Source organism: Acanthochromis polyacanthus, chromosome 9 (assembly GCF_021347895.1).
Source record: "Acanthochromis polyacanthus isolate Apoly-LR-REF ecotype Palm Island chromosome 9, KAUST_Apoly_ChrSc, whole genome shotgun sequence".
Taxonomy (NCBI): Eukaryota; Metazoa; Chordata; class Actinopteri; family Pomacentridae; genus Acanthochromis; species Acanthochromis polyacanthus.
The window spans coordinates 7,230,696-7,250,867 of NC_067121.1; the positions used below are offsets into that span (position 1 = coordinate 7,230,696).

The following is a 20,172-nucleotide window of genomic DNA, read 5'->3' on the forward strand; positions in this document are numbered from 1 at the left end:
TGGCTTTTACACTTCATTAGGACAATTATTTATATTCAACCACCAAAGTAAGTGAGTTGATGTTTGCCTGATGTCTTTGGGATTATTATGAACCCTGAAATTTAAAGACCACCGTGGATTCGGTAGAAAAATGTGAAAGTTCTCCTGCTTTTCATCCTCACTTTACTTCTGTCAACTCATTCAGACCATCACAGTTCTACAAACCTGTTGTGTGTAACTTTATCTCTGCTTTCCAGATGTTATCCAGCAGTCTGCGCTGACGATCGAGCTCCTCCTCCTCGTACTGGACGATGGTTTTCTCAAACTCTGTGAATATTTCTTCAGCAGCAGCAGTTAGTCGCTCGTTGATCAATTCTCTCAGATTCTGGACTGAACTCATCTTTACCATAAGCGATAAAATATTAAGATATGACAAAACAACACTCTATACAAACTTCCACACATCAGTGAAACTAAAGTTTGCCGCGGTTTTACTAAGCTAATGTTCGCAACGGTTTTGGCTTCGTTTCCGCCGGATGATTATCTTTGTTTTGCTTCCGCCTTCAAATTAAAATGAAAGAAGTAAAGTTTTTCTTTTTATCTGCTTCACGTATTCATCACTAGTCTAACTGAACCTTGTAGTTAATTGTAAATGATAGCTGTCAACTGAATGTACTTTAGCTACAAAATGTCATGACCCCGTAGAAATAATAATAATAATAATAATAATAATAATAATAATAATAATTGAATAAACAGAACACAAGGAACAAGTTTCTGTAAAAATGATATAGGGAGTAAAAGTCTGTAGATTAAAAGTGGGTTTATTTAGGTGACTATTTCCTCCAAGCAGCATTTCAGAACCATGGATCAGCAAATAGATGTGATGATTTAGGGGCTGCAGTGGATGCAGCTGAGGGGATCTTTAAACAGATACCACAGTGATGGAGTCACTGGTGGACAAGTTCACTTTCACAGAACTGAATCTGAAGGACTGAGGTCCACTGGGGGCACATAAAACCGTAGCAGCTAAATTTGACTTTACAGAAACAGACAAACTGCCGTCAACTCTGTCTGATCTGTACAGGTTAGAATTATACATGAAATCTCTGAGTTGTGGACACTCTTTTTAAGTTGATTGGATTTGAATTTCTTCTCTAATTTTACATGTGACTTACTGTATAGCAATGTTGTTGTTGAAAAGTGCCATAAAAAGTTAATAAATAAATCTATTATTATTGTTATTTCTATTGTTGTTGTTATCATTATGTAAATACTGAGACAGAGCTGCAGTGATGTATGAACTGAATCTGTGATTTTATTTTGGAAGAAGGATGTGGAAGGTTTTGATATCCTGTTAATAAATACCGAAAGGAAAATATCAAAAAATCATTCAGATCAATCACATTATTTTCCCCATAGATCCAAATAATGTGATGCATTCAAGTCCAGTGGGATTCATGGCTGCAACAAATGATGTCTTCAAATGAATCAGACATTAAAATACAACTTCTGCTAAATTACATGATTAATGTCATTTGTTTAATTCAGAAATACTTTGTGATTAATGTCTTTATTGATCTGGAGTTGTTGAATTACTTGATTCTTTAAGAGGATTTATTGAACTGATTTAAATGAGAATCAGGGAATTCTGATATTTTCGAAAAAAAAAGAGCTGAGAACTGAAAAGTTGAGGAGAAATTTGTGTATAGGTGAAAAATTATTTCTATTGCATGAACAAATAAATAAAATCAGAGCATCTCTTTAATGCCACTCCTCTTCCTGGAATGAATCTCAGCCTGATAACCCTCCTCTTCATCCTACTGGCAGAAACAACAAGACAGTGAAACTTGCACAGTCACTGTTAGTGAGAGGAGAAATGGCTGAGAAAGGAGTTCAGCTGGACCGAGAAACAATCTCTTGTTCCATCTGTCTGGATCTACTGAAGGATCCGGTGACTCTTTCCTGTGGACACAGCTACTGCATGAAGTGTATTAAAGCCCACTGGGATGGAGAGGATGAGAAGAGAATCTACAGCTGCCCTCAGTGTAGGCAGACCTTCAAACCGAGACCTGTCCTGATGAAAAACATCATGTTAGCAGTTTTAGTGGAGGAGCTGAAGAAGACTGGACTCCAAGCTGCTGCTGCTGATCACTGCTATGCTGGAGATGAAGATGTGTCCTGTGATGTCTGCACTGGGAGGAAACTGAAAGCCTCCAAGTCCTGTTTAGTCTGTCTGGCCTCTTTCTGTGAGAAACACCTTCAGCCTCACTATGATTCACCTCCATTAAAGAAACACAAGCTGGTGGAGCCCTCCAAGAAGCTCCAGGAGAACATCTGCTCTCTCCACGATAAGGTGAAGAAGATGTTCTGCCGCACTGATCAAGATCAAGATCAAGAAATCTTTAATGTCCCCGTGGGGCAATTTTTGGTGCAGCCAGCAGCAGATCAGCAGTCTATCTGTTATCTCTGCTCTGTGGATGAACATAAAGGCCACGACACAGTCTCAGCTGCAGCAGAAAGGACGGAGAGGCAGAGAGAGCTGGAGGTGAGTCGACAAAACATCCAGCAGAGAATCCAGGACAGAGAGAAAGATGTGAAGCTGCTCCAACAGCAGCTGGAGGCCATCAATGGCTCTGCTGATAAAGCAGTGAAGGACAGTGAGGAGATGTTCACCCACATCATCCATCTCATCCAGAAAACAAGGCGAGATGTGGAGCAGCAGATCAGATCCCAGCAGGAGACTGAAGTGAGTGGAGTGAAAGAGCTGAAGGAGAAGCTGGAGCAGGAGATCAGAGATCTGAAGAGGAAAGATGCTGAGCTGAAGCAGCTCTCACACACAGAGGATCACAACCAGTTTCTCCACAACTACCCCTCAGTGTCAGCACTCAGTGAGTCCACACACTCATCCAGCATCAACATCCGTTCTCTGAGACACTTTGAGGAGCTGACAGCAGCTGTGTCAGAGCTCAGAGATCATCTACAGGACATTGTGAGGGACACATGGACAAACATCTCACTGACAGGAACTCAACTGGATGTTTCACTGTCAGATTCACAAGCAGAGCCAAAGACCAGAGCTGGATTCTTGAAATATTCACGTCAAATCACTCTGGATCCAAACACAGCAAACAAGTGGCTGATATTATCTGAAGGGAACAGAAAAGCAACATATACGGATGAACAACAGCCTTATTCTAAACATCCAGACAGATTCACTGAACGTCTTCAAGTCCTGAGTAGAGAGAGTCTGACTGGACGTTGTTACTGGGAGGTGGAGTGGAGAGGAAAAGGAGTTTCTGTAGCAGTCGCATACAAGAATATCAGCAGAGCAAGAAACTGGACTGAATGTGATTTTGGACGTAATGACAAATCTTGGGTATTATGTTGTTCCCCAAACAGTTCTAAATTTCGGTACAACAACATCCAAACTTCTGTCTCAGGTCCTCTGTCCTCCAGAGTTGGAGTGTACCTGGATCACAGTGCAGGTATTCTGTCCTTCTACAGCGTCTCTGAAACCATGACTCTCCTCCACAGAGTCCAGACCACATTCACTCAGCAGATACATGCTGGACTTGGAATTGATTGTTGGCTTGGTACAACTGGGGCAAGTGCTGAGTTTTGTGAAGTGAAGTAGACAGAGGTGACTGAAGGTGCAGTGAGTCTGATTGTGTCTTTGATTCTTTCACTCATTTAGTCTCCATCATTGTTGCTCACAGCTCATTGTTGTTTTATTTCTACACTGCACAGAGATCAGCTGTCAATCAAACAGTGACTGTCAGCACTTGTTCATCTTCTCATTTCTTCATCTTAGTGATGTATTTAAGGATCCAGCTGAGGTGATGGAAAACTAACTTCTATTCAAACACGCACTTTCTTCCTCTGCTCATCTTTGACTTTCTTCCAACTTTCTTCACCAAAAAATGACTTTCATTTGTCTTGATGTTTCCAGCCCAGATGTGGTTTTTGCTCTCAGTCAGTAAAGAGGATTTATTCCACAGGACCAACAAGTGGAAACTGTGATTTGATCCAGTTTGGGTGTGAAGACGTTTTGTTGAGTCCTGACACACATCAGATGTTGTATCGTTGTGGACTTGAGATGGTTTCATGTGTTGTGATGTTGATTTTCATGAAGGAGAAACTTCACCATGAGGCTGTGGTGTTGGTTCAGTGTGAAAGCAGCAACATGTTGAGTCTGATTTTAAAGCCTCAGGACACAATAAGTGATGCTTGATGAAGGTTTCTGTTGTTCCTGACTAGTTCTGACTCGTCACTGAACCACTGAGTGACACAGTTTTTACTGGGGAAATATTTAAAAATCAACAACAAACAGAAAATGTGCATCTGTGTCAGCTTCAGTCATGGAATCATAACATTCATATTTCATTCTTTACATTTTATTTTAAATGTTTCCATGTTTTCACATTTAACCTTCTCATAAACTATTTATATCCTAAAAACTGCATGAAAATGTAACAATATCTGATTTTTAATGCGTTTCTGAGGCTTGTCGTTGCTTTTCTTTGGTCAAAATTCATGTTTTTTCTTTGTCACGTTCAAGATGCATTTAAGGAACCAGCCGAGGTGATGGAAAAATATCTGTTTTTTAAAATGTGTACTTATTTTTTGTATTTACCACATTATTTGTAAAGATTTTGCTGATTTTATGCGTAAGTGTTTTAATTTTGACATATTTTTGCTGAAATATGCATAAAAATGTAACATTTGACTTTTAATGTGTTTCTGCAGCTTGTCTTTGCTTTTCTTTGAATTCGTGTTTATTCAATCTCATGTTTGATACATTTAAGGAACCAGCTGGGGTGATGGAAAACTAACTTTTATTCAAATATGCACTTGATTTGTCTTCACAAGAATATTATGTACAGGATTTGTTGTTTATGTTGGCTATTCTGGTGAAATATAGCTAGTTGGATTTTTATTTCAATCAATAGTTATTTTATTAATCTTATTTGGTGATTTTTCACTTTGTTGATTTGTTTTGTTTCTAGATTCTTGACAAACTTGTGATTCAGCTTCATGTTAATCTGCTAATAAAGGACAATAAATGAACAGAGTTTGGATTCTGGATTCCATCATTTATGCTTAAATTACACATTGAAATGATTATTCTGTCCCTAACTTGAACATTTGTTTGGAATATAACAATTGATCTTCTGAATTAAAGGTCCAGACATGAGGAATCCAACATTTCATGGCTGAAGTTCAGATTTCTACTTGAACTGCTTCTAAACTGGGCCGAGTGCTGACTATAAGACCAGAAGGAGAGAACTTAGTTCATTCATCACTATTCCAACTTTTCTCACTTAACCTGAACTCCACCTCCGGGACAGAACGTGTGCTGGTTGATCTGAAGTGCTGAATGTTGCTTCTCATTTGTCCTTCTGGTGATGATTGACTTTCTGAAGCCTCAGTCCAGTTTTTCCTGGACTTCCTGCAGGTTCACAACTGAAATGTGAAAACTGATGCACAACACAAGAGGGCGCCATCATCCTGATAACTCTTCTTTGTGCCTCGTCAAGTTTTACATCATTTGGAAACAGCTGTTTTTGATATTGTCTGTTGTAAGTTTGGCGACTTCACCACAATATTATTAGGAAACACTGCATACATTTCCGTTGTTATGCAGATGACAGCTACATTTATGACTAGCTCTGGATTTGGAGCTACATTTTAATCTGCAGTCACTCCAATCTCATATAGTTTGTTGCTGTTTGTCCTTTCTCTATCTGCTGTCTGTTCTCTCTCTTTCTTACTCCAATTGGTCGACTTCATTCCAGCTGCTGCAGGAATAAAATCCATCCCTCCTTCACACTGTTGATGTCTCTAAAATAAACTCTTCCAGCTGCTCTTGCTGTTTAAAAACTTTCAACACATTTCTGCAGATAATTATTTCACTTTACTGTGTTTTCAGAGGCAAATCTTGGACTGATGTCAGTCAGGATTTTGTCTTTCTTGCAGCAGGTTATTAGGACACTGCTTTTTTTGGGCAGATTTTCATCAGTTTGCGTTGGATGTTCCTGGTTCGCAGAGGATGAACCTGACATTCACAGTGACCTTTGACCTCTTCTTTAGCACCAACATCTTCAAAGTTCAGCGTTTGATTTTTTATCAACAGTGTGTAAACTTTAAAGCTCCTTAGAAAATGAAGCTTTGACACAGTAAAGGAGCACAAATCAGTATTTTATATTAACTAAAAGGGGAAATTATTTCATGCAATCAAGGTTGACTGTTTGTAGTGACTTTACTTGTAGTCACTGCGAGGGGCTGTTAGTTTCCTTAGTCTGACCAGGCGTGAACTAACCGTGACGTCACCCGTTGGTTTCAAAGCCGAGAAAATGAAGCCCGGATTTTGCTACTTCCTGGTCGCCGTTTTGGATTTTTTGGAGCCAGTGACGTAAAAAGCGTCATCAAACAGACTGGACCGGAGAGCAACTAGGGGCAGGATTGGCTGAAGACTCTCTTATCCCGCCCACATTTTACCACATAGGCTTCTGTTGCTGTCAATCATTCCAGACAAGACTGTCAATCAAGTATAGCCACGCCCCCTGGCTCCGCCAACTTTAACGATTTATTTAAAATTCAGTATTGATTCATTTTAAGATCGGCCACCTGATCTCTCATTTTGACCATGAAAACTAACGGGAAAAAAATCCTGAACTGTAGAAAATCAGTCTATCAAATTTTATTTTTTCCGGTGATGAATTGGGGTCTATGGAGCAAAAGTAGAGTCCCTATATTATCAGAGTATCGACATGACGGGTCCAAAAATTTTGGTCATGTCATCTATAGGCGCCATTTTGTTTCCTATTCATGAACGCCGAGTATGCCTGTTAACGTTGTTTACACCGCAGAGAGTAATTCTAGGTCCCTTTTCGCTTCCTAAATACCTGAAAAACGACGGGCTGTTGTGCCTTTGGGTGCACAAATCGATCGGAGAAGGGATTCCACATGTTTAGATTTCCCAGTAATAGTGAAAGAAGGAAACTGTGGGAAAATAAAGTCCGGAGAGTGGGATGGAAACCGACTTCATCATGATTTTTGTGCCAGGTTAGTCCCATGTATGTACTTTCATGTTATGATGTATGGGTGAATGACAGATAGAAAAGTTTGATGTGATTTTAGGCAGTTGTGGTTATTTTGACTTTGACTAATTTCATGCATGGAGATGCATGAAATACGGGCCCGTTAAACTTCAGCGGCCCGTCTTGAGATGTGCAAACGTATTTTGCTAAATTGACCAAAGCTGCAAACTCGATGACAGAAACATTATACACCCATGGAAAGCTTAGATTCACATGAATCCCCCGGTATAAACCACTTTCAGATGTGATTACCACAGCGGGTAATATAAACACATTTGTCCAACAAACAGCAAATAACATAAACAGCACAACTCACTTTTGAAGGCTCATAACTAGTCACAGATGAAAATATTCCACAAAAAAACGGCCATAATCCAACCTTGGACATCCAGACATAACAAGCCAGTAAAATATTTTGTCCAAAACATGTCTTGAAATCAGTAAGCAATACACAAACAGCTAGCTTTCGTGAATGTGCACCTCACGCTGTGTGTCCCATATTGAGTGAATGGAAACAAAATGGCATCAAATCCCCAGTTGTCGCTACTCTGATAATATAGGGACTCTAAGTAAAAACTTTTTGAAGCCAACCCTACGACGGCGTGATATCGCAAGTTTTTGACACTTCTGGGTGGGCTTCATTTTTGGAGCCAGATGGTACGTCCATCTTTATACACAGTCTATGAGTCTGACGAGTGCGGCTTCAAATTAAAACAGTGTCTCTGCTCATTTGGATATAATGTTCCATTTATTTACAGCAGTTGCAGGTAAGTTTTCATTCAGTTTACACATTAAGTTTCAAATAAATCAAAAGTACAAACTGAAAAAATCAACCTGGCTGACACTGCGTTTACACACGATCCAAAATTGTTTTTTTCCCCCCCAAACTCCACACCTGCCTTCATTCACCCATTAGCAGGTATGTATGTGAACCACCCCCTGCAGCAGACAACCCCGGTGACTACTCAAGCCACACCTACACAGAGTCTTACCGTCACTCATAACAACCAAAACAAAAGAAATTCTGTTTTGGTTCCACCACTGGTCACTGGGAGTACGCAAACAAACCAATATGTCCATCAAGGTAGCATGCTAGCACAAGTGGTGCTTGTTTTTTTCAACCTGCTATATTTTCCATGAATGTAATCTTCATACTTTCATTTCTAACCTTAAAGGAGAAGTCTGAATCTGACATCACCATCTGACAACATTCACATCATCTCCATCTATTTGTTTCAGCTGGGAGTCCCATCTCATTTATCAGATTTTTGTCTTATTACTTTGAACTGCACAAATACTGCACAGGTTATATTTAAAAGGTAATTTATACCATTCAGAATGATGTAATCATTAATCTTAACATATATTACATTGAACATTTAATATATTGAACACACACACACACACATATATATATATCTATATATATATATATATAGGGGCTGCACAGCAGAGTAGTGGTTAGCACTTTCGCCTTACAGCAAGAAGATCCGGGTTGTGCCTGGGATCTTTCTGCATGGAGTTTGCATGTTCTCCCTGTGCATGCATGGGTTTTCTCCGGGTACTCCGGCTTCCTCCCACAGTCCAAAAATATGCTGAGGTTAATTGATTACTCTAAATTGCCCGTAGATGTGAGTGTGCTTGTCTGTCTGTATATGTATCCCTGTGACAGACTGGTGACCTGTCCAGGGTGTCCCCTACCTTCGCTCAAGTCAGCTGGGATAGGCTCCAGCACCCCCCGCGACCCCAGTGAGGATAAAGCGGTGTATAGAGGATGGATGGATGGATATATATATACACATGTGAACACATCACTGTTACTGAATTTAATTAAGTTTAAATTTATGCTGTTGATGCACTGTAATTGATGTCTGTGTTGTCACGATCTGACAAAAGTATTCTGTGATAAACATTTGATATGTTCAATATTCTGTAATTATTGTGTTTTCTGTGAAGATAAATGTCTGTTCATAAAATGTTTAATTCAATTTAATATCATATCTTAATTTTAATAATTTTAAACAAAAAGTGCTGCGATGGTAAATTACGTTCACCGAAAAGATATGGAATGAATAGATCACACCTGAAAGCAGCTACTAATTTGATGGTAGGCTAATTAGGAATTCTGCAGAAATTCTGTTTGCCAAGAAAGAGAATTATGAAAGTTGCACCAAGTTCATAGTGACTGAATGTTATTGGTGTGCATATTATGGTGAAGCAGGAATGATTCTGATGATTGATGGATCCGTTGATGGTGGAGTTGTTCTGATAATGCAGATCAGTGGACAGAGTGGACCTCCTTGTCTGCCTCAAAAAACTCAAAAGGACATATCGAGACGGACTCAAGGTGGTGCTTTCAGGTACGGTATTTCAAAAGACATTTTTGCATTTAATTCCACATATTAATTTAGGAGGGGGTCTGCTGCACTGCTGCCCTCTGCAACTGAAAACACACTGCTTACCTTTTAGCTGCACATGTGACTGCAGAACTAAGAAACAATACTGAAGTGGTTGTCCTAAACTTTTAACACTTGTACTGTTGGATATGTTGATTTAAAATGACCTAAAAGGTTTAGTTTCTAAGTTGGGTAAGAAATTAAGAGCTAATTAAATTATATTTTGAATCAAAAATATTGATAAACAAATGAAACAATTAAATTATTGACAAAAATATATTTAAATTCATGTTTCATGTTAAGATGCCAAACATTTCATAGTTCCTCTTGATCAAATGTGAGGATTTCCTTCACTTAATTTAAATTTTAATTATATTTTATGTGATAATTTTGAGGTTTGGACAGCTGGTTGGACAAAATAAGCAGGACTTTTGGTTCAATTAGTTTCCAATTTCTTTCTCCACCACTGTTAGCGGCTCACTCAAGCTAAGGCTGATGGGAATATCATCAGATAATGCATGCTGAAAAGTCAGAGGATCAGTAGTGTCATCCAGATTCTGAGAACCATGAATTCATCGAAGAAAATCTTTCTGATAATTGTTGATCTGTTGCCATCTGAAAGGGCTCCAATAACTGTAATATCAGGTGCAGGAAATGCCTCTTCTTTGATAATTTTTCATCTATTTGTGTTGGTGTTGTGCCTGTTCAAAGTGTTTTTTCATCTTTGGTTTGTAATCTTGCAGTTATTTGGTGCCTTGTTTTGTCTGCTTCAGTCCATCTTTGGTCTGGTGATTGTTTGGAGTCTCTTTTTGGTTATGTTGCATCTACTTGTGGTTGTTTTTACACATCTTTGAAGCCAAAATGTGTGTCTTTTTGATCACTTGGCATCCCTCTGTAGCTGTTTGAGTGATTTTCAAACAAGAGATCATACCAATCATTTCAAACAGCGGACCTGGACCGGCCTCCTGACTCTTTGGACTCCTGGTTCTGTGGCAGGTCGCTTGTTTCCAGCATCTTGGAGAACTTGCCACAGTTCTTGTGAGGATTCAGTGTGTCTCAGTGTCTCTTCATGTGATCCAAACTGACTCCATGATGCTGAGATCAGGACTCTCTGAGCTCAGACCATCTGCTGCAGGACTCCTGCTTCTTCTTGTGGCTGCAGATGGTTCTTTATAAGTCTGGCTTATTCAGAACAAATCTGGGACCTTCAGTTAACTGCTGACACTGATGGAGAGGAATCCACACATTTACAGTACCTCAACAGTTTGCACACTGCTGTAAATCATTAGTTGTTGATTGTCGGTTGGCTTGAACATGCAGTCTGATCACCATCAGATGAATGAATCATGAAAGTTCTGTGCAGCTCACAGACAGAAGTAGCTGCATTAGCAGCAGCAGAAGAAGCAGCACCCTCAGCAGCAGTAGTGTGTGCTCATAGTAGCAGCAGTAGTAGAAGGCTGGATGCAGTGTGAGTTTGCAGCCACTAGAGGGCAGCAGTGTAACACTGATAATCCTGATGCAGCAGCAGCATCACATGCAGACACTTCTTTATGGACACATGTTGACATGAGACGGCTGGAATGAAAGACATCAATAACAGATGAGGAAAGTGAAATATTGTGTAACTGCAGCAGAATATTCAGATGATTGAAATAAATGAAGAATGACAAACATGTCAGACGGATATGAGGAATTATCAAAGATGTAAAAACATTTAATTTTTACTTTAGGGTGCCTAAAAATACACTGAAGCACTGGATAACTCGTGTTTTTAAATTGTTAATATTGTAGGAAAATGTGTTTTTTAACAGCGCAACTGTGCACAACCAAACTGCAGTCAAATATGTCAAAATAAACACATCAAAACAAAACAAAAAATAAAATATAAATGGAATATTTTGATCAAGAAATTGAGCTCGCACGGAAAACCCAAGTGCTCCTTCGCTTGAACACTTAGACCTCCTCTTTTAAACAAAATTTTTTTTATTAACATTATTGTCATGCTGAGAAAACAGTAAGAAAATCAGACATATTTTCATTTGTAATTTTTAAAAAATTGCACAACCAGCTAACTGTTTTCGTTTTTTTTTTTTTTACTTCAGTTCAGATGTCAAAATTTACAAAAATACCAAATCGTTCTGACTAAATGCCGGCAAATGTTTCTATTATTGTGCGGCCTAAATGAATCAATGAATGAAAAAAGTATATCAAAAATAAATCTACAGAATTGTTGAAAAGTGTTTGTCATGTTATAAAAGTGAAACTATGCTTGAAATCTGATGAGAGTTGAGGAGCTGTGTGGATTTAAAGTTTTCTGTTTTGCTCCCAACAACAGATAACAGTCTGTGTCACTAAACTGACCACCAACCTGAATGTGTTTGTGGGAACATGAATGTTTTGAGTCTTTGTGCATGATGTGAAGCAGATTTAGTGGATCTGCCGTCAGCTTGAAATCCAGAGCATGAAAGCACACAGCAGCTTGAGCTGAGCTGTCAGTCAGCAGCAGCAGCCTTATCTGTGGGCCGCAGGGGCTGATGGGAGCTCTGAGGACCTGATAGAAACCATGTGGTCTCGTCTGCTCTGACAGTTTGTCCTTGTTTGTCCTCAGCTGCATCACAGCTCCACTTGTGCTCAGCTTCTCCAGAGGAAACACCACTGCACAAGATGCTTCTCCTCCCAGCTGCTGCTCTGTGCTGTCTGTGTTCAGGTGAGTGTTTCCAGCCAATCAGGAGGCCAAAAAGTCCACCTGGAACAAACGCTGTCACACTGACCTTCATCTACCTGTGTGTGTCTCTGCAGCGCTGGTTGCCATGGCAGCACAGCTGATTCAGGACGATTTGATTTTGACCAGAAGAGTCGGTGAAACAGCCTCCTTCAGCTGTACACAAACTGATCAGTGTGATGGTTCTAGTGTAGGCTGGCTTCAGAAGACAGAAACAGAAACATTCAGACTAATTCTTGCTATTAACATGAATGATAATAGCAAAAATTCAAATTTCAATCATCCTCAGAAAGATGATTTCTCAGCTGAGAATAAACAGAACGGCTGTGAGTTGAAGATAGAGAAAGTTAAACTTGAACATTCAGCCACCTACTACTGCATCTGTGGGAAGACAGACTCCCACAGTGATGGATTGTGGCTGCAGCCTGTACAAAAACCTACTGATCAACAAACAGTTGTGACATGAAGGCAGCAGTAAACTACAGCCCAGGATCACAGAGTTTATCACACATTTCAGCAGCTTTTATCAGTTTATTTTTTTAAAAAAGGAACATGAATGTGAATAAGTGAGGACACTGTACTTTGAGCTGGATGAGAGTGAAGCTGAGACAGAATCTGTTCACAAAACTACAGTCCACTGTTACACCATCACTAAATTATTTAATCACACTTGTATATTTTCATCTCTAAAAGCATCTTTGAGAACTGAAAGATGTGCTACAGTGTGTAGATCTGAGCAAACATTCAGCAGCAGGTTTTTGTACGACCATTTCTCACTGTGGGAGGAAAGTGGTACAACATCTTTGGCTCTGGAACTAAACTGTATGTAACAGGTAAGAAGAAACTTTTCTTTTCTTCTGCTGTTTTATTGTGAAGCTGAAAATGTGTTTCAAGTCACTTTGTGCTGTTTCAGGCTTTCCATGTTAGTTTTTCCATCATTAGTGGAGGATTCATCTGCAGCCACTGTTCCATCAGAAAAGCTCAATAATGTGTGAAAACATGTTGAAATGTGACTGAACAACTAAAGTTATTCTTTATTTCTGCAAATATCAGTGAGCTTACAAATATTCAGTGTTTTTATTTCTTTACTGTTTGATTCTGTGGCGTCTCTTGGTTTGTGAACAGAAGAAGAAAAGTGATGTTAAACACAATTTAATATTCATGAATAAATGTCTCTGGATTGTGGAGAATAATTAATAAATATTCTCAATTTAGACTGATTAAATTTTTCACATGATATCTGATTAAATGTCAATAAATAAAAAAAGACATGAAATATAATCAGTATTTTTAATGAAAACTATTTATATGTAATGTAAAAACACAAAAGAAAACAGATACTGAATGTGATAATAGACCTTTTTGAATTGAAAGGCAAATTTGCTTTAATATTTTGTTTTGTATCGTATCAGATGTCATTTAATAGCGAACATGCATACATTATTATTTGAATATATGACATATAAAAAATGTGTGATGTTAAACATAATTTGAAATATATAATGAAAGCATTTTCTTTGTTTTATATCAGATATAAACAAAACTCAAACATAGAATTATTTGATTTGATCTTAATTATTCTTATGTTGTGTTCTATAACATGAATTGATGCTGCCCTAAAAATATGTAATTTCATATAATCTGTGATTCTTTATTCTTGTTTGACATTTCTATGTCTTTTTTTACTTTTGAGTTGTCTGAGAAACTTGATTTGAGAAATAAATAATCCAAAATATTTTTTATATTAATGTTTTAATGATCATATTATGATTTCGTCTTTACCTGTTTATAAGAGTATTTGAAAGAAAGTATAACCGATCATTTCATTTTGTCATACAGTCGAAAAAAATAGCATTTGTAAAAATAAAATCAATGATGCTTATTGTTTATATGATGATGTATCTTTTATTAGAAAATACTTTAATATACGAGGAAAACAGACACTGAATATGAAAACTGAACAAACCAAATTGAAGGAAATGTTATTTTTTAATCATTTACATATTGTGGAGAACGTTTTACTGGCAAACAGAAAAGATTTGTTGTAAATAAATGCTACATGAAGTCAAAATGTAAATGAAGCTCAACATAGCTTTAAATGTAGAAAAGTAAATACTCTTTGGAAAATAGCAGGTTGAAAAATGATGCTAGAAATGATTCTTTTATCTGAACTTATGTGATATTTTATTATGTTATGTTATTTTACATTATGTGTCAGCTTGTACAGAGAAAAATATTTGATGTTAAATCATTTGTCATTCCGTCATGTGCAGTAAACTAATAATCCATGAACCACACCTCCTCTATGATTATTATTAGTAGTTCTATTTTCACAACGTACCTTCATTCATCTATCTATCTATCTATCTATCTATCTATCTATCTATCTATCTATCTATCTATCTATCTATCTATCTATCTATCTATCTATCTATCTATCTATCTATCTATCTATCCATCCATCTATCAGATGAGCAGGTAGTGCAGCCCGTGGTGAGCGTGTACCCAGCAGCATCCAGAGTCCACCTGGAGGGGAACAGCTCCCTGCTGTGTCTGGCCTCAGCCATGTTTCCTCCTCTGGTCCGCTTCTCCTGGAAAAGACAGAAGGAGGACGGCCAGCTGGAGGATGTGGACCCTGCTGAGGGAGAGCAGCTGGAGATCAGAGAGCCGGGACGCAGCGCCTCCATCTTGCTGATCCATCAGCAACAGGACAGCACATATAAATACAGCTGCTACGTCCAGCACGAGGGGGGACCAGTGGAGGCCCAGACACAACAAGGTGATGAAGGCTGGATGACTGTGTTCAGCACTGATTCAGCTTCATGTGGAGACGCTGTCAAACACCACTCATGTTTCTCACTGCAGATACAAACATTTCCCTCCTTCTCTGTTTCAGAGCTTCCAGCTCCAGCAGCCTCCTGTCCTCCAGAGAGAGAGCCAGCAGACCTGCCAGCTCTGCAGCAAGCTCACTGTAAGATCAGCTGCTGCCTCTCTGCATGGACAGCTGCAATGTTCTGCTGCACTCAGAGCTGCACATCAGTCTGTTCACTTTCATTGCATCATTCAAGGATTCACTCTAAGTGTCTGTGGACATTTGGACTTAATAATGACCTGTCTGTCTGTCTGTCTGTCTGTCTGTCTGTCTGTCTGTCTGTCTGTCTGTCTGTCTGTCTGTCTGTCTGTCTGTCTGTCTGTCTGTCTGTCTGTCTGTCTGTCAGCCTCCTTCCAGGTGAATCTGCTCTGTCTGCTGTCCACAGTGCTGATAGTGAAGAGTCTGGTGTTCTGCTGTGGACTCTCTCTGCTGATGATCCTCACAAACAAGGGACCGTCCACCAACTGCACACATGCTGACTGACTGTTTGCTGCTGGACTTTTCTCATCGTCACATCTCATCAATACATAATTAAGATGTACAGTGACCAGAAGTGTCAGCTTTGACGTGTTGTCCTTGATCATAAAATACTTCTCTTAATTCACATGTTGGATCTTCATCCTACAAGTGTAATGTCAGATATTCACATATATATTTTCAGTGTTGGAGTTAAAATTCTACAGGACAGTGCTCTTTTCATAATTGAGTCTTATGTTACTTTATGAATTATTCTGTAGAGTGCGACAGGTTTATCAATCAACACAATAAAATTGCAATGTTTATGTTTGTTTAACAAATTTTAATAGCTGTTATAGCAACTGGTAACAAATGTAATTTTTCACATGGGGTTATTTGCTTATAATGTGGAGTTCAGTAGTAAAAGGTTTTTATTAATTTTTACGTTATTTTTAGCTTCTTAATTGAAACATTAATAGATTAAAATCAGTTGAATTATTTGCTGATTTGTCCATATTTCAACATTTAATATCATACGTCTTTCCTCTTGTATTTTTTCCACTATAGAATCAAAATGTTGAAGACTGTTCAAATTAATTCAGCAAAACCTTTTCAATAAAATGAAGATAAAAATGTTGTCTCTATGTGTGGTATGATGATTCCCAAAATACATTTCATGTAGTTTGAAGTTACTGAGTATTAGAAATACAAATATGAGCACACAACTAAACAGGAAGACAAGCTCAACAATTTGATGTGAAGATGAACACAGAGGTTTTCTGTGTGAACTAGCAGGTGTGGATGAAGCACCAGGTTCAGATCTGTGTTCCCCATCATTCACTTTGTGTATTAATCACCTTTTAGAAGTGTGTCAGTGTGGATGTAAACCTCTACGCTGATGACACTGTTGTTTCCACACATGAACAAACAGCAGAGTGGACACAGTCACATCCATCTTTAATCAGTAAAACCTGTAAATCCTCCAAAATGTGAGCAGGACATGAGCTTCAGGTGGTGATTGGGCTCAGTTCAACTCTGTAGGTGGAGGTCTGAGTGGAAACAAGGCTGACAGAAACCAAGAAAGAACACAAACCACAGCGAAGGAGGGGGGCTGATGAGTGTTTCCAGCAGCAGATATGAATCTGTTCTCAGTGTTTTCAGACTGTCGACAGCCAATCAAACTTCTTTTCCTGTGTGGGTTTGTGCTCTGTTGCACCGTTAGCTGTGGCTTTTCACTTTAATAAGTTGCGACTATCAACTCTGCTGAAAGAATCATTGCAGGAAGCATCTGTGTTCTTCATCCGTGAGAGAAACAGATCAAATCCTGAATTCAGAGTGTGAATATATATAGTGAATTATATAGTGCATACTGTAGTTATTTGTAGACAGCTCACACACTCATTCAAAATAATCAATGTGGCCCAGCAATACAATCATCAGACGATGCAAAACCATCAAAATAAAATCCATAATATACTAATTTAAGCTGAAAATCATTACATGGCAGTGTAACGCTTGAATCAAACCCCTAACTCTCTGTAAGTACTGCGCAGTACTGAGGGTACATGTGGTAACTCAGCCTGTTTTCCATCCTTTTGTAAATTACAAATTACACATTAGAACTATGTAACAAGTGCAGCCTTTTTCTGCGTCATAGGAGGTGGTCACAATTAAAACAGAATCATAAATAAGTTAAATACAAAATATACATAAACTGTGTATTAACTCAGAGCTAACAAACTCACCTTGAAGGTAGAAATACAAGAAGAGACGATAAACCTGCTACAGGAGACCTGGTGGTGACCATTGAAAATCAATAAGTGATGAAAAACTAATCAAAGATTCAAAAAGCAAAAAACCCAACATCTAAATACTTCCTCGAGTAAAGTCACCAACATTGATTAATCAACAAAGAACCAATGAACACAAACAATTATCATAACAACAATATAGTTAACAGATAATGTTTTTCATTCTTATGTTTCTATATGATATTTTTCCCTTTCCAATAAAATATCTGGAATATTAATTTGATGTGTGTTAAATATCTGTCATCATCTTAATCGTAAAATTTCTGTAAAAGCAGTAATTGTCAAAACTATGTAGATTTATTTACTTGTGAGAGTTTGAAAGAATGGTAATTTAGCAGTTTAGAGTAAAATCAACACATTACTCATTTTTCCATGATTCAAATTTCAGCTGTGACTGATCAAACTGCTGTAAGATCAAGCTTCAGTTTGTTTTCATATCTCACCTATAATCAGACTCTATTTGATCTACGTGTACAATATCACAGATTCAGAGTCAATGCCATGATCAGAAAAAACAGTGAAAAGTTCAGGCTCTTATTTTTCATAGTTCCTGAAGTATTTTGATTCAAACTGCCTCAATTGTCATTGTGAAAAAACTGCTGAAAGTATGGACCATCAATTCAAAAGAAAAATAGAAAATTTATCCATGAAAGAATTTGATTGAAATGTATTAAACACCTGTCTAAACATCCATATTTTATTCTATAAAAACTGAAGCAAATCGTGACCTGCCAACCAGAAATTATTCCAAAATTATGAGTGTTTGAGATGGCATGACCCAAACATAATTTTACTTGTGAGAGGGCCATTCGACATGTGAATTAAGACATTTTATTTATCAGTCAAGCACAACACATCACAGCTGATATTTCTGATGCCTGATCAAAAAGATCAATAAGATGTATTGGTGAGATGTGATGTTCTAATTTAATACACAGTCTGTGGTCTGCATGTGATGCTGCTGCTGCATCAGGATCATCAGTGTTACACTGCTGCCCTCTAGTGGCTGCAAACACACACTGCATCCAGCCTTCTACTACTGCTGCTACTGTGCTTGTTTACTATGCTTTTATTTTTATTTATCTATTTTGCTTACATTTTTGGGTTTAGTTGGGAGTTTTTGTGGTATTGCTTATTTTTGAGTAGATTTTGGTCTTGTTTCCTCAGTTCACATTTCCATTTTCTGTGTTGGTTTCTGTTCTTTTGGTTAAAATGAACAATTTTCTATATTCCACCAGTCTGCTAGTTTTCTGTATCTGCACCTGGGTTCTCTGACCCCCATAACACCATCAAAAACTCCGTCATATACAACACTTTGTTTAGGATACGTAAAATGCTAGGATTTTTGTCCATCAGAATCAGGAGGAGTTGTTTAGTCATAATTCATCTATTATTTATCAAATTCCCTGTTCCCCACCAACAATCAAAAGCTAAATGATATACAGCACTTTGTCTTAGGCTTTTTAGATGTTTGGATTCTTTTCCATCAGGATGCATCTGATGGCCACAGATTTGTTCTGCAGCATTGCAGTGAGCCCAAACATCCAGTCAAACCAGGGCAAGATTGGAATAAAAATTAAAGCCTGAAATTTGACTTCCTGTGCCACCATGTCCACATGTATCACAAATTGTGTAGGTTAGCTCCAGCATAGCCAGAACCATTTATCTATCATTAATGATGATAAGTAGTCTTCTTTGCAAAACCTGGTTTCATTATTTTGAAACAAAGACCGTCAGTGCTTCAAGAATTGATATTTGTGGAAATATTTTAAACAAAAAATATTTTGTCACCTATTTTTCTCATATCACTCCTGAGTGATATGGTCCTGAGTAGTGCAATGGCCCTCCTGCTGCTCTTTCGTCTATATAGACTATGGGGTCTCCTGATTCAGACTGGTGCAGAGTCCCTGTTTCTCTTTCATCATCGATGTGTGTCCTCCTGTTCCAGACTGGTAACAAACTTAGCTGACCCTACTTGGTCCTGACTACCATCTTTGAAGAAGTGGAAGAGAATCAGGCGTTGTCATCTTGTTGACCCTACAAAAGTCTGGACAAAACGTGGAGTTGTTAGAGGATGTTGACACAAGCAGGCAAAGCGATGTCCCACTGGAAGATGATGGTTCTAGAATTATTACTGACACATATTTAACCTCAGCATCAAGATACTTGTGCTCAGGGGCGCCGTATAGGGTGAAAAGTTAGGACAATTCCAAGGGCCCATGGATGACAGGGGCCCCAAAAAATATGTAGAAAAAAATTAAATTATTAAACTTAATATTAAGCGCAGTATTTTACTATTGTGTGTTTCAAATATAATACAGTTCATATTCGCTATGTTTTTATTGCACTAAAAGTTGAATATCCATTGACAAAAAGTAAACATCTATATTGACTGACCACCCCCCTGTATCTGCATGAAATGGTTTGGTCCGCTATAGCGTCACTCACTAACGGTGCTTAATTGCAATCAGACAGGAGATGCGCCAAACAGACGTCGCTGCTGTGTGGCCACAATGTTGTCAAAAAAACAAAAATCTGGTTACCAGAAGAAGAAGGAAAGGAAAGAGAGAGAGGAGAGAGAAAAGAAAGGCGTACGATCTCAGAGCCAGTTTGTCAATAAGAAAGGTGAGTAGCCTGTAGTCTGTGAATTTAGCCTGTTGGTTTAGGCTAATGTCCATGGTGAAATAAACCAACTAGCTATAGATTAGTGTTAGCTTACATTTTATCAACATTTAGTCAGTGCAGGGAAACGTTTAGGAAGGTATTCATATTAAATCACTGCCCCTGCCCCTTTTAGCAGCTGATGATGATGAGTCAGCAGCACCCCAGTCTC

The 20,172-nt window shown here is 38.3% G+C and overlaps 2 protein-coding genes across 2 annotated transcripts; both read left to right on the top strand.

The window, feature by feature from the left end:
- Positions 1-1,831: 1,831 nt before the first annotated feature.
- Positions 1,832-5,116, top strand: LOC127535349 (tripartite motif-containing protein 16-like). Its single transcript, XM_051953183.1, has one exon. It carries the CDS (start codon positions 1,859-1,861, stop codon positions 3,614-3,616), a length of 1,758 nt encoding a protein of 585 aa, XP_051809143.1. The 5' UTR covers positions 1,832-1,858; the 3' UTR covers positions 3,617-5,116.
- Positions 5,117-12,936: 7,820 nt separating this feature from the next.
- Positions 12,937-16,076, top strand: LOC127535359 (immunoglobulin lambda-1 light chain-like; the record flags this gene model as incomplete). Its single annotated transcript, XM_051953202.1, has 4 exons — positions 12,937-13,033; positions 14,671-14,979; positions 15,097-15,171; positions 15,419-16,076. Coding segments are annotated over 4 exons (618 nt in total), but the record flags the coding sequence as incomplete, so codon positions are not given.
- Between the last annotated feature and the right edge of the window lie 4,096 nt (positions 16,077-20,172).

What these genes read in the sequence shown, in the direction of transcription:
- LOC127535349 (XM_051953183.1), top strand. Translation starts at nt 1,859, where the DNA reads ATGGCTGAGAAAGGAGTTCAGCTGGACCGAGAAACAATCTCTTGTTCC.